General features: G+C 38.7%; 1 protein-coding gene across 1 annotated transcript in view; it reads left to right on the forward strand.

Moving 5' to 3' along the window:
• Positions 1–5,272, forward strand: part of myo15b (myosin XVB) — a 79,645-nt gene extending 74,373 nt beyond the window's left edge. The window contains exons 61-66 of the mRNA XM_075457115.1: positions 977–1,125; positions 1,584–1,714; positions 2,177–2,307; positions 2,400–2,533; positions 3,889–4,029; positions 4,935–5,272. Of these exons, the coding sequence (XP_075313230.1) occupies positions 977–1,125; positions 1,584–1,714; positions 2,177–2,307; positions 2,400–2,533; positions 3,889–4,029; positions 4,935–5,021 (773 nt within the window). The 3' untranslated portion in view covers positions 5,022–5,272. The remainder of the gene's footprint in view (positions 1–976; positions 1,126–1,583; positions 1,715–2,176; positions 2,308–2,399; positions 2,534–3,888; positions 4,030–4,934) is intronic.
• The last annotated feature ends 8,277 nt before the right edge of the window (positions 5,273–13,549 follow it).

The following is a 13,549-nucleotide window of genomic DNA, read 5'->3' on the forward strand; positions in this document are numbered from 1 at the left end:
TTCCAATTGTTTCCCCTTCTCTGGTTGGAGCTTTTAAATTGTTCTGTACACATTCCACTCACTGCTGAAGTTGGAAAGAAAGTGGATAAATGTGAAGACATATCGCTGCAACAGTATTCTTACCAGGGAGGGAAGTCTTCATTCCATGTGTGGAGTTATCTGAGCTACTCAGCGTGTGCGGCTCAAAAGACTTGTGGTAATCCGTGGTTTTCTAAAGGTCATATACTGTATCGTCACTAGAATACACAATTACTGACTGAAGCAAATGGACATCAAAATAACTTGGAGGTCTGTTAGATTACCTGTAAAGCAAGACAGTAATTGTAGTTAACCAAAAACCAATCAAATCAAACTCACAAACACAGCATAACTGTCACACTGCTGAAAACATAACAGACATATGTCGACCAATGTGAACTAAACTTACGTGCTCCAGTGAATGGACTTCTTGGTCTGTCTCCCTCAAGCTGCTTCTGAGTCACTCCGGTGAACTCCCTGGCATGTCAGCGCAGATGTTAAGTCACACCTCCAAAGATGCCGCTCTTTGTGGCCTAATATCTGAATGATAGTCATATTCAAAAGGTCCACTAGAGCACTAATTAGAAGAGTAAATTGAGCTAATAACACCATAAAGATCTGTAGCAAAAACATTTTACTTTATGTTGCACCAGTTCACATCAAAACCTCATGGGTTTACTTTGAACTTGAATTTTGTTTACTAGGGTTAGGGTAAGTGCAGTTAGGGGTCAGGGTTAAATAGTTCATTTTTTAATTCAACTTGACCTTTGACTTTATGACCAAGACTTGCAAAACACTAGTGTATCTAGCAATGAAGACAGTTTTCGTTCGACTTGTCCCGGTTTAAATCATCCATAAAATGAATGATTCCTGCGAGAAAGAAGAGTTGAATGAAATAAGGATAGAGGGTCAAGTGACAGATCTAAATTAATGTACGTCCTCTGTTCCTATCTGTCAGATGGTTCGGTGCGTCCCCTCCATTCCAACGAGTACCTGTTTGACTTCCTGTTAGATGACGGCTCCATCTCCTTGTCGCTGAGGAGAGTCATCTGGGAAAGTCCTCTTTCTTTCAGGAATGACTTCTATGTGGAGTTCCACTATCAGCAGGTGACAGAAGACAAGATAGATTATAGACATTAATCCAGTTTTACATGCATTCGTACATACACAAACACACACACACACATATATGTATTCATATATGACTATGTACACATTACCCATCCCAAAAAAAGTCGCACACTCTAATGTTTTGTTGGAGCGCCTTTAGCTCTGATTATGGCACGTATTCGCTGTGGCATCCTTTCGATAAGCTTCTGCAATGTCACAACATTTATTTCCGTCCAGAGTTGCACTCATTTTTTTCTACTACAAGATCTTGTAGTTGGACCGCTGCACAAACGTTTTGACTTTTTTTGGGGACGGACAGTGTACATGTAAACATATATATACTGTATATATATATATATATATATATATATATATATATATTCACATTCCTGTGTGAAACTGTGTTTCTGTGTGTGTGTGTGTGTGTGTGTGTGTGTGCGTGTGCGTGTGTGTAGCTCCTGGCTGACTACCTTAGTGGAAAGCTGATGCTTCCTTCCTATCCCGGAGGGTCTTCATCAGTCCAGCAGATTGCAGAGCTGGCTGCCCTGCAGCATCTGGCCCAGGATCTGATGAACCAGCCCTCATTGTGAGTAGAACAATTTAAGAGACACAATAATGAGCACTTTGCAGTTTGGACCACTCTGGATAACTGCTTGTCACCTCAGAGTAATTCAAACATTCCTTAAAATACAAATCATTTTTAACTTTGTGTGTGCCAATAGATGAAACCCTCTGATTCTAAATTATCAGAAGGTCAACTCAACTTCCAAAAAAGTCGGGATGCTGTGGGAATGTAAAGAAAAACGGAGTGCAATAATATACAAATGTCATAAACCAATGTAGATTAGAACATAAAAAAACATCCTATGTTATGAGTGAGACATTTGACTATGTCATGAAAAACATTGAATCTTGAATTTGATGACAGCAACATGTGTAAAATAAAAAAAAGTCCATTTACCATTCATTCTCCACCATTCGTACCATTACTGCTGCATCAGAATTCATGCCTGTGGATACTGACATTCAACTTGTATTTTCTTGAAAGGCCCGAGCTAAAGGAGTACTTGCCCCGGAATGAGTTCAGGAGTAACATAGAGGAGATCCAATCCTTCTGCCACGGTCAGATTGCTGCCATGCAATCCATCAGCCCTCAGGATGCCAAAATACGATTCATTGGTAGGAAGCACCCCTTCACTACTGCCTTTTCTCCTTCTGGCTTCTAATATTGAAAGACAGATAATGTTATTGATCTGAATCCCGTCTCTTAGAGTTTCTAAGCACCCTGCCTTTATTTGGCTCCAACACTTTCTTGGCCCAGAAGGTGAGCCAGCGTGGTTTTCCATCCCCCTGCTTGGTCAGCATCAACCAGGAGCGAGTACTTTTCCTTCACACTAAAACGCAGGTACTGTACCTTCATCATCTGAATAGTGCTGAAACACTTTCCTCAGCATCACAATTTTAATCTCACTGCTTGTATAAGAACAATTCTTTCCAAATTCAGAACTTTGTCGATGCTTTTATAAGATGAATCAAGTCTTATCTGAACTTAATCATTCTAATGTATATAATCTGTGTATCAGAAGACAAAAAAAATTGACTTTGCATCCTCGTGGTCATTTTTTTATGTTGTGTAAATTGAATTACATAAAGTCCTTAAACATCCATTTCAATTTCAAGTTGTAAGGCAACAAAAAAGGAAAAAAGCCAAAGCGGGTGACTACTTTTGCAAGCCACTGTATCTCCAAGCAAATTCAACCTATGATTAATATGATAAATGTCTATTTAAATAATTATCTTGCGTTCAGGAAACATTTGTGGGGTTCACGTGATTCCTGTTTTCTGACATTTTGTTAATTATGAAGAAGAATATATCTTTAATCATGAAGGTATATCAGTAACCGTAAAGCCAGAGAAAATTTGACTTTGTACCCTCAATATGTTTGTAGTGGAAGAAACAGGTGCAGCACTGCTTCTTTACAAGCAGAAAATCTGAAATTAAGATGTTAGTTAAGTAAATGCATATAATTATGTGTAGGAAAATCTACTTAAAGCATTCACTGCAGAAAAATGGACCATGTAACTTTTATGTTGGTTTATGATATTTCATGAAAATGAACTGATGAAGATGGAGACCAGCTATTAGATACAAACTGCAAATTATTACTCTCTGTTGCCTAATCTTATACTCGCTTGTCTACTTCTACAGACAGGTTAATCTATGACAAACCATTGCGTAATGTTCGAGAAGCTGTTAATATATTTTTCATGTTAAAATCTAAATTTTAAAAGTGGATGAAGTAAACCTTTCAAATGTAATGAAATATAATGAAGACTGTTTTCCTCTGAAATGTAGTGAGGATTGGGAACTCAAAATACTCGTACAATAATGTACAAATACCTCAGGTATGTACTTTAGTGCAGTTAAAAAGTTAAAGATTCAACTCAGTTTATTCATTTAGCACCAATTTATAGCAAAAGTCATTTTAAGGCTTTTTGAAGACAAAGTAAGCATGTTCATACAAGTCCAATTAGACAAAGGCTTGTTCAGTCCATTTAAATCCAATTCATTTTAAGACAAATCAGTCAGATTCAATAGAATTGTATTCATGATATGCCAATTCATAAAAATTTGCTTAACGAGTTAAATCAATGGTCACATAACATTTGCTTTGTTTTAATCTCTTCAATCTCTTGTCATAATAATCTTTATTTATATAGAAGTTTTCCAAACATATTTTTTACCTCTGCCTGCTGTAGGAGCAAGTATCTCAGATTCTTCTGTCAGATGTTCAGTCGATGTGCACCATCAGGCCGAAGAAAAAAGGCAAAGTGCCAGCAGTCGACATCAACTATGGCAATCCAGTTAAACCCCAAAAAGTCACGCTTCACCTCCAACAGGTAAAGACTCATTGTTATCATGGTTTTATATCTGCCTCCATGTAAAGTAGCAGTAAAAGGTTTTTTCCTGGTTTTGTACCTTGGTGATTCACCGGCCATCAGTCGGAAGGTTGGGAGTGGTTCAGGTTGTAGTCACTTTGGTGAAGATACAACTTACCAGCTAACATTTCTGAATTTAAACAATTTCTTTGACTTTCTTTCCACTTTATCAAGAAATGTTTTCCTGAATATAACAATACAACCAGGCAGACAAGATAAAGACAAGTGATTCTTACCAGTTATATACAGTATTACAGCACAGTGAGCAGTTTCCTTTCCTTTGTCTGGTGAGTCACCTAAAGGGAGCAGATTATCTGTTCCTCGTAAAGTCTTAGTAGCAGTGAAAATGTTCAAATACTTACAAATAGCAGAATCTCACTGTGAATAACTGCTAAGATCACACTTATGTTGCAATATAAAGTAATGCATTAATCTTTAGCCATAATACCTTTCCAACAGAAAAACGAGTACTCCTGATATGGCATGGAAAAATCCAGCGTATCATTTTTTTTTATAAAGCAATTAGTATCTTCCATGTAATGTAGAATGTGAAATATTTCTACATTTGGTGTAATCTGTCAGTTATTTTTAGTTCAGCTCTTCATTATTTCTCAATTATTTGATCTCGTGTTCAGAGTGGTAAAAATCCATCACAGACCCAAGATGACATCCTCATATTGCTGGTTACATTTCACAGCCATCCAAAAGACTTCCATTTACCCTTGTGCATAAATACAATAAACTATAGCAATAAAAAGCAAACATGGAAAAAGCATTAGGTGGTGACTCATGAGGTATATCTTTAATGCACTTGTCAAAAGATTTGTTCATTCATGTCTGATTCATTCTGCTAATCTCTGTTTCAGGCTAAAGAGCTGTGCCACATCCTTGCTCTGATAATGGAAGAGCTGATTCGACCACCAGTCACAAGCTCAGTAGGAAATTACCAGTAGAGGCACAAACAGTGAGGAGAAATTTCATCTGTTTATCTGTTTTGGTCAATTATTTTCTGTGTAACTCCTTGAAGAGTGTGTGATTGATTTAGTAAACTAAACAGACATCGTGCTAATATTCTCTCCAGTATAACATGAGATGAGACGATGAAGAGCTGAATATAACACTCTGATTATGGATAATACCATGCATTAATGGAGGTGAAATGGTTATTCAGCAAGTCAAATCAAAGCCTCAAGTTTTATCATTTTGTCCATTAAATTACTGTTAGCCATTGTTAGAATGTAAAGTTGGTTAATCATTGATCAAAGTTGATGCATATTAATGTCATGTAATAATTTGTAACAATTAAAGAAATATGCTGATTTATTCATTTGTCATGTTTGTTTTCCAATGTCAGCTGCAGGCTTTTATTAGTATGAATTCAATCTACCTACATCCATCATTAAGGTCAAAGCTGCAATCTGTAATATATTCGATTAATGGTTGGTTTAATCAAATCAAAATCAAATCAAATCAAATTTATTTATTTATATAGCACATTTCATGTACAAACAGTTCAGAGTGCTTTACATAAAATAAAAGCATTGCAGCAGGGAGTGCAAGAAGCATTAAAAATACATAAAAGAATATAAAGAGAAACAAATAAAATAATTTAAATGAATTTAAAAACAGGCAACAGTCCAGATAAATTCAAAGATAGCGTGCACATTTCATGCATAGACACATGAGAACAGAAATGTTTTTAACCTGGATTTAAAAATGTCTCCATTTGGTGAAAGTTTAATCTCCACTGGCAGTTTGTTCCACTTGTTTGCAGCATAACAGCTAAATGCTGCTTCTCCATGTTTAGTCTGGACTCTGGACTGGACCAGCTGACCTGAGTCCTTGGATCTAAGAGCTCTGCTGGCTTTATATTCTCTGAACATATCACAGATGGATTTTGGGCCTAAACCGTTCTGGGATTTGTAAACCATCAGCAGGCTTTTAAAATCTATTCTGTGACTGACTGGAAGCCAGAGTAAAGATTTTAAAACTGGTGTGATGTGTTCAGATCTCTTAGTCCGGGTTAAAACTCCAGCAGCAGCGTTCTGGATGAGCTGCAGATGTTTAATGCTCTTTTTGGGAAGTCCAGTTAAAAGAGCGTTACAGTGATGGAGTCTACTGGAGATGAATGCATGGATGAGTTTCTCCTGGTCTGTTTGGGAGAGGAAACCTTTAATTCTGTTGATGTTTCTGAGATGGTAAAAAGCTGCCTTGGTGACAGCTTTGATGTGGCTGCTGAAAGTCAGATCTGAGTCTATCAACACTCCGAGGTTACCAACTTGGTCAGTGATTGTAAGGGCCTGAGTCTCAAGATATTTACCAACGCTGACCCTCTTCTCTTTGCTACCAAACAGAATGATCTCAGTTTTGTCTTCATTTAATTGTAGAAAATTCTCTCTCATCCAGGTGTTTACTTCCTCCAGACACTGACACAGTACGTCTGCTGGGCTGCAGTCGTCCGGTGACAGAGACACATAAAGATTCATAGCTGCCAATTGTAACAAAATAACTCCGGCCTTCTAAGTAGGACCTGAACCAGTTAAGGACCGCTCCAGAAAGTCCAACCCAGTTTTCCAGCCTGTGCAACAGGATTCTGTGATCTACAGTATCAAACTTAGCGCTGAGGTCCAACAGAACCAGGACTGAAACATTACCAGAATCAGTATTCAACCTGATGTCGTTAATAGGGGATTCCTCCCTGTTTAGCTTATCTTTTTTTTACCCTGATTGACATCTTTGCATAGAAATTGCAATCACCCCATCGACAGTAAACTGTGTTAATTGTTCATCAGTATCAATAGTTCATGTATCTCAAATGTGCACATCACTGTCTGAGGACTAATTCTTTTCACATTTATTTATTATAACAGTTTCCCAACATCACCTTAGGTGTCGCCAAAGAATCAACAGCTGTAGAAAAGTGCGTATGCCAGCCCTGAAGCTGGCATGAGGCCCCGCACATTTCCACAGTCTTTTCACTCGATACATCTGATTGTTGACGTGAAAAAGTGCGTACGCCACTATTTTGTGCGTACGCACTCTTTGTACATGAGGCCCCTGCTCATCCAGTAAGGTTCAATATTAATGTGTAATATTCAATTAAGATCTACAAAACTTAAAATGTAAAAATGAGTGCTAAGTTGGTGTGAGAAGACTACAGAAATAAATAACTGGGTGTACGTTAAAAACAGAGATGGGAAATTGCGATAAATAATTATTTGTTTGTTGGTTTTTATGTATGTATATGAATGTCATCTGTGTATAAACTGTTTTGGGTTGTAATTATTCAGTAGTGTCTCAGTGAAACAACAGACGGGGGAAACCTAACGATGTCAACAAAAACAGTGTTCCACTGATCGGATCAGTTGCTCGAGTGTACTCCATTCAAACTGGTTGGCTACTAAAGGGATGTAAAATAGGGAATACTTGTTTTAAAGAAAATAGGGATTTAGATGGGAATGTCAAATACTTGTTTTAACAGGACCCAGATAATATCAAATAGGCTACTTAGATAAGATGGGAAAAGAAGTTTGGTTTTGAAGGAAATCTCAGTGTAGAAGGATACACCAAATTATTGAAAGCAATTGAAGAATGCCTTTCTGAAGTGCTGTTTACCACAGATAAGCAGCTTTGTGACCAAGCACAGGGTAGATCACCGTACTGCCAAGTTATTTAATTTAATAGAACGCTTTGGACCTGCAGAACAGCATTTAAGAACAAAAATAAATAAATAAAAGGGGGATTGCAGTCTTTTTGTACGCCGGGTCCAGATAAGAGGTGAAGGGTCAAGTGTATACATTATGAACCCCAACCTGGGGAGTTAAGAGTTAAACCACTAACTTGAAACTAAAGTTAAAACAGTGTTTTCTCGGACCTGAGTCAGTTCCAGATGATCTCTCTCCTAAATGTAGAGGGGAAGATTTTCTTTAGTTTAGTTGCACAGAGATTAGCTAGTTATTTAGAGCACATTCAGAGGGAAAACACATTGCAGAGAAATTAAGTCGTATGCATTGTTTTCTGGCAAGGTGCCTGGAGACAGAGACGTGCAGCATCTTCAGGGCTACCAAACAGGGGAAAGTTATCCCCCATAAAAAGGAACTGCAGACGAAGAAGAGGGAGAAATTTCATTCGAACATTGGGCTCATCTCTCCAGGCTTGATGCATCTTTTCTGTAAATTCGAGACGGACCTGATGAATGCAATAAAGGTTTCTTTGTTCGATTAAGTCCGCGTCAGCAGAGTTCTTCATCACTCATCTCCACATCAGCTCGGCGACCATCCCTGATTTTTTTTATACGACACTACAAACAAATAAAAGTGTCGGAGAAGGTATGACGGCTGTTGAGCTCACCAGCGCCATCTATTGACAGTTACTGACTGCAGTGTATGCTGTAAATTCTGGGCCTTCTCAATACAGGTAATCTGGCATGTTCATCTCAGTATCTTCCTATCATAGGCATATCTTGAATAGATAGACATATACACCTTTTCCATAGCACACAAATGTTTACATGAACAAAATTACACAAATATACTCTGTTAGGAATTTTTAAACTCTAATAAGAAACACTTTTTTTTCTCTTCTGTAACATTAGGTCTACTGTGAATGCAGCAGCAACTTACAGCTTATACATTTACAGCATATTGTGATGGTGGTGGGCTGCATGGCGCTGTGGTGGTTAGCAACCATCTCCTCAAGGCAAGAAGCTTCCAGGTTCAGTTCCCATCTGGGGCCTTACTGTTTGCATATTCTCCCCGTGTATGCGTAGGTTCTCTCCGGGTACTCCGGGTTCCTCCCACCACCTAAAAACATGCATGTCAGGACAGTTGGCGACTGTGTGTGGTCGTTTGTCTCTGTGTGGCCCTGTGATGGACTGGCAACCTGTCCACGGTGTAGCCTGCCTTTCGCCCAATGGCAGCTCTAGCCCCCTCGCGACCCTAAAAGTGGGTATAGAATATGGATGGATGGATGGTATTGTGGGTGACTGTGGCTCAGGAGGAAGAGCAGTCACCCACCAATAAGAACGTGGGGGGTTCAACTCCCACTTCCCTGACAGGTTGAAGCACCCTTGGGAGATACTGAACCCCACCTTGCCTCGATGTATCTATCAGTGTATGAATTTATAGTGTATATCAATAAAGCACTGGCTGACATGCCATGGGGCATGTAGTGTTAACCCTTGTGTTCTGTTCATATTTTTGTTTCTCAGGCAATGTTTGTGGGTCTGGTGGACATTTTTGAGTTTTTAATTCAACACAATCAAACAATTTTGAGTTAAAATACTCGACAGATGTTTACTTCATCCCAATTACAAGCAATATAAACAGCATACATGATTAATATTTGCCCCTTACCTTTATTAGATCACATTTATGTAGTGCTTTGAGTCCATTTATATCAATGTCAGCATTAAGGTATTTTTAATAACTTTGTGCATACTAACCGTAAAACATTGTCAGGAATTGTTGCTTCAGAACAGCAGGATAACAAGCAGTGAGAAGAGAAACAGCTGCTGAGATCACTCATAATGTAATAACACATTGTTCATTCACATTTGTTGCGCTCCCTGAGATGCTCTGCGCTTGATGCAGCGCTGTGCTGCTGTGTCACTGTCTGTGGACTGCCAGAGAAAAAAAACAAATAGTGTTTGGTGTCTCTCTCGGGTGTCGGTAAAAACACTTATGGAGTCAGAATGCAGTTACCTGGATTTATACCATGGTTTTGCAGATCAACAAATATTCAAGACTGATATGTGTGTGTGTGGTGTAAAAGGGAAAAATGAATTATACAATACCCAATATGAAATAAATATAAAATTATATTAATAAAACAAGCTAACTGTATATACTTACATGTATTAATTTAACCAAAATGCAGTAAAATAAACACTCAGTCAGAAAAGTGTATTCTCAGGGTAATTACAGAACAATACTGTCACCTACTGGCCACACAGGGATATTTGGATAGTGTGGCAAACCTTCAAAGCTACCATTCCAAGTTAATAGATAACTTCTGCTTAACACTAGAACTTCCAGGATTTTTCTGCCTACCTAGAAGTACCAGAGAGGGGTCATTTGACCCAGCGGCTTTTACCGAATACACTAATCACTCATTTTGTTATGGTAATGAGGCTGTTAGGGGCCGTGTGTGGGGTGAGGGGTGAGGGGGTCACACCTTACAGTGGTAACAGCCAAGACAAACAGGGACAGACAGCTTCTTCCCAAGGCTTGTCAGCCTCCAAAATCACCACAGGTAAATAGCAACTTGCATGAAGATATCAGCAGCAAAGACAGATAGCACAGTTTGGCGGACAGTGTGTTACAGTTTTTCTCCATTGGTTTGGCTCATTTCTTGAAACTGAGATGTCATTCTCAAAACATGGACAAATCCCAAAACTAATTTGCAGTTCCTCACAACAGAATGGCATTTATCATTGCTTTCATCAAATTTCAAATGCTTTTGTACATGTCTCAATCATTTAGTACATCCTTGCAAATGGCTATGTACAAGTATCCTACAGTTAACACAATCAGCTTACATTTAGTACAATTTTCAAATGAATGTACCTTGCTGATCTATCCCAATTGGTTATCTATCGCAATTGTTAGATGGATAAATACCAGTGCATGTGGACTACTGCTTCATTTCCCTCAAGAATTTTGTGGTGAAAGAAGCTCCTGTCCAAGGAACGAAGATGCAGAGATACAGCACTCAACCCACATTTCCACAACAAAAGGAGTGTCCGCAGGGGGTCCAAAGGGTCAAATGACCCTCTTGTGGGTCTTTTAGGTAAAAAGGTCAATTGACCCCTCCGTGTAAACACTGACATAGACAACCATAAGGCATAACAGTTCAACACTTCAACTCTCAAGATACGCCTAATTAACAACATGCCACGACTATAGTATGTATTCAAACAGCTCAACGACTTTCTGGATGAAAGTGGAAGTCTTGATAAGTTTCAATCAGGCTTCAGACGTCATCACAGCACTGAAACAGCTCTGGTCAAAGTGTTAAACGACATCAGGTTGAATACTGATTCTGGTAATGTTTCAGTCCTGGTTCTGTTGGACCTCAGCGCTGCGTTTGATACTGTAGATCTTAACTGGTTCAGGTCCTACTTAGAAGGCCGGAGTTATTTTGTTACAATTGGCAGCTATGAATCTGAGCGAGTGGCCATGACTTGTGCAGTCCCCCAGGGGTCAATTCTTGGACCTCTTCTGTTTAACTTGTATATGCTCCCTTTGGGTCAGATATTGCAGAATTTTAACATCAATTATCACAGACGATACACAACTTTATGTGTCTCTGTCACCGGACGACTGCAGCCCAGCAGACGTACTGTGTCAGTGTCTGGAGGAAGTAAACACCTGGATGAGAGAGAATTTTCTACAATTAAATGAAGATCACTCTGTTTTTTTAGCAAAGAGAAGAGGGTCAGCGTTGGTAAATATCTTGAGACTCAGGCCCTTACAATCACTGACCAAGTTGGTAACCTCGGAGTGTTGATAGACTCAGATCTGACTTTCAGCAGCCACATCAAAGCTGTCACCAAGGCAGCTTTTTACCATCTCAGAAACATCAGCAGAATTAAAGGTTTCCTCTCCCAAACAGACCAGGAGAAACTCATCCATGCATTCATCTCCAGTAGACTCTATCACTGTAACGCTCTTTTAACTGGACTTCCCAAAAAGAGCATTAAACATCTGCAGCTCATCCAGAACGCTGCTGCTGGAGTTTTAACCCGGACTAAGAGATCTGAACACATCACAGCAGCTTTAAAATCTTTACTCTGGCTTCCAGTCAGTCACAGAATAGATTTTAAAAGCCTGCTGATGGTTTACAAATCCCAGAACGGTTTAGGCCCAAAATCCATCTGTGATATGTTCAGAGAATATAAAGCCAGCAGAGCTCTTAGATCCAAGGACTCAGGTCAGCTGGTCCAGTCCAGAGTCCAGACTAAACATGGAGAAGCAGCATTTAGCTGTTATGCTGCAAACAAGTGGAACAAACTGCCAGTGGAGATTAAACTTTCACCAAATGGAGACATTTTTAAATCCAGGTTAAAAACATTTCTGTTCTCATGTGTCTATGCATGAAATCTGCACGATATCTTTTAACTTATCTAGACTGTTGCTTGTTTTTAAATTCATTTAAATGATTTTATTTGTTTCTCTTTATATTCTTTTATGTATTTTTAATGCTTCTTCCACTCCCTGCTGCAATGCTTTTATTTTATGTAAAGCACTTTGAACTGTTTGTACATGAAATGTGCTATATAAATAAATTTGATTTGATTTGATTTGATTTGATTTGATTTGATTTGATTTGATTTATACAAAGGGTTTTAGAGGCATAAGTAAACATGAACTAGATGCTACCCAGAGCTGTTTACATAGACAAAACAAGGCTACATCAGGGAATATTGTCACCCACAGGACAAAAGCAAACTTACAGTTAGCCTGTGACACACTTTCTGGTATCCTCAGGAATGTATGAGAGGATATTCCAGAGTTAACAACTGAAGTGAAATATTCAATAAACACATTGCTGCCGCTGCTTCTCATGCAGACAGCAGATCAACTCTCTCTCTCTCTTTTCAAGTAATCAATACGGAGCAGAGTTGTGATTAGACTGAGGACTCGGCCACCCTATATAGATCTACCTGTCCCCATTAATGGTCTTTCTAACAGCCAGCCTATGATCATATTGATTTTGCGACTTGTAAACCGTATCTGTGTGAGTCTCTGGTTGAATGCATATGGGATATCAGCTTTAGCTACAGATAAATACTGTTCAGAAGTACGCAGTGTTCTTCTCATACCTGAGCAGGTATCTGAGGCAGCCTCACATCCAGACTTAAACTGGAGAAATCCTTCACCTCACTTCACCTAGCCTCAGCTTTACTGTCTTCTGTCCTTTTTCATCTAAATAAAGTTCCTGGTATCCACGGTTAGCTAGTTAGCTATAACCTGTATGAAAACTGATCAAATATGAGCTGAATTACTCTGAAGAGAGTGTAATTTATTTCAAACACACTTTGTGAAACCTTTCCTTGTACCAAAATTCGCAGAATTCCTCATCTCTCAATGATAGCTAAAGGAAAAAGAAAAAAAAAATCATGAATTTTACTTTAGAATTACTTATAAGATTCTTCATCCCTTGCTGACTTTGTTCATCCTCCTCTCATGCTCTTTTATCTCAAAACAATGACTACTGTTCTTTCACCTTTCTTACATCTGCCCATGGTCACCCTCAGCCACCGCTTCAGTCTGTTACATTTTTCTTACTATCTCCAGAGCCTTTATTGTTGCCTGTATTAGACATACCATAATTCAACTATCAATATGCCCTAATGGATGTTTTAATGAGATGTGCATTGTTGAGAAATGTGTTGACTGAATTCATCTAAATAATCTTTTACACTAACGTGTGCAATCATTTTAGACTCTGCTTTTCCTCTCCTGCTCCTGCTCTTTCT

The sequence above is a fragment of the Odontesthes bonariensis genome, chromosome 23 (assembly GCF_027942865.1).
Source record: "Odontesthes bonariensis isolate fOdoBon6 chromosome 23, fOdoBon6.hap1, whole genome shotgun sequence".
In the NCBI taxonomy this organism is placed as follows: Eukaryota; Metazoa; Chordata; class Actinopteri; order Atheriniformes; family Atherinopsidae; genus Odontesthes; species Odontesthes bonariensis.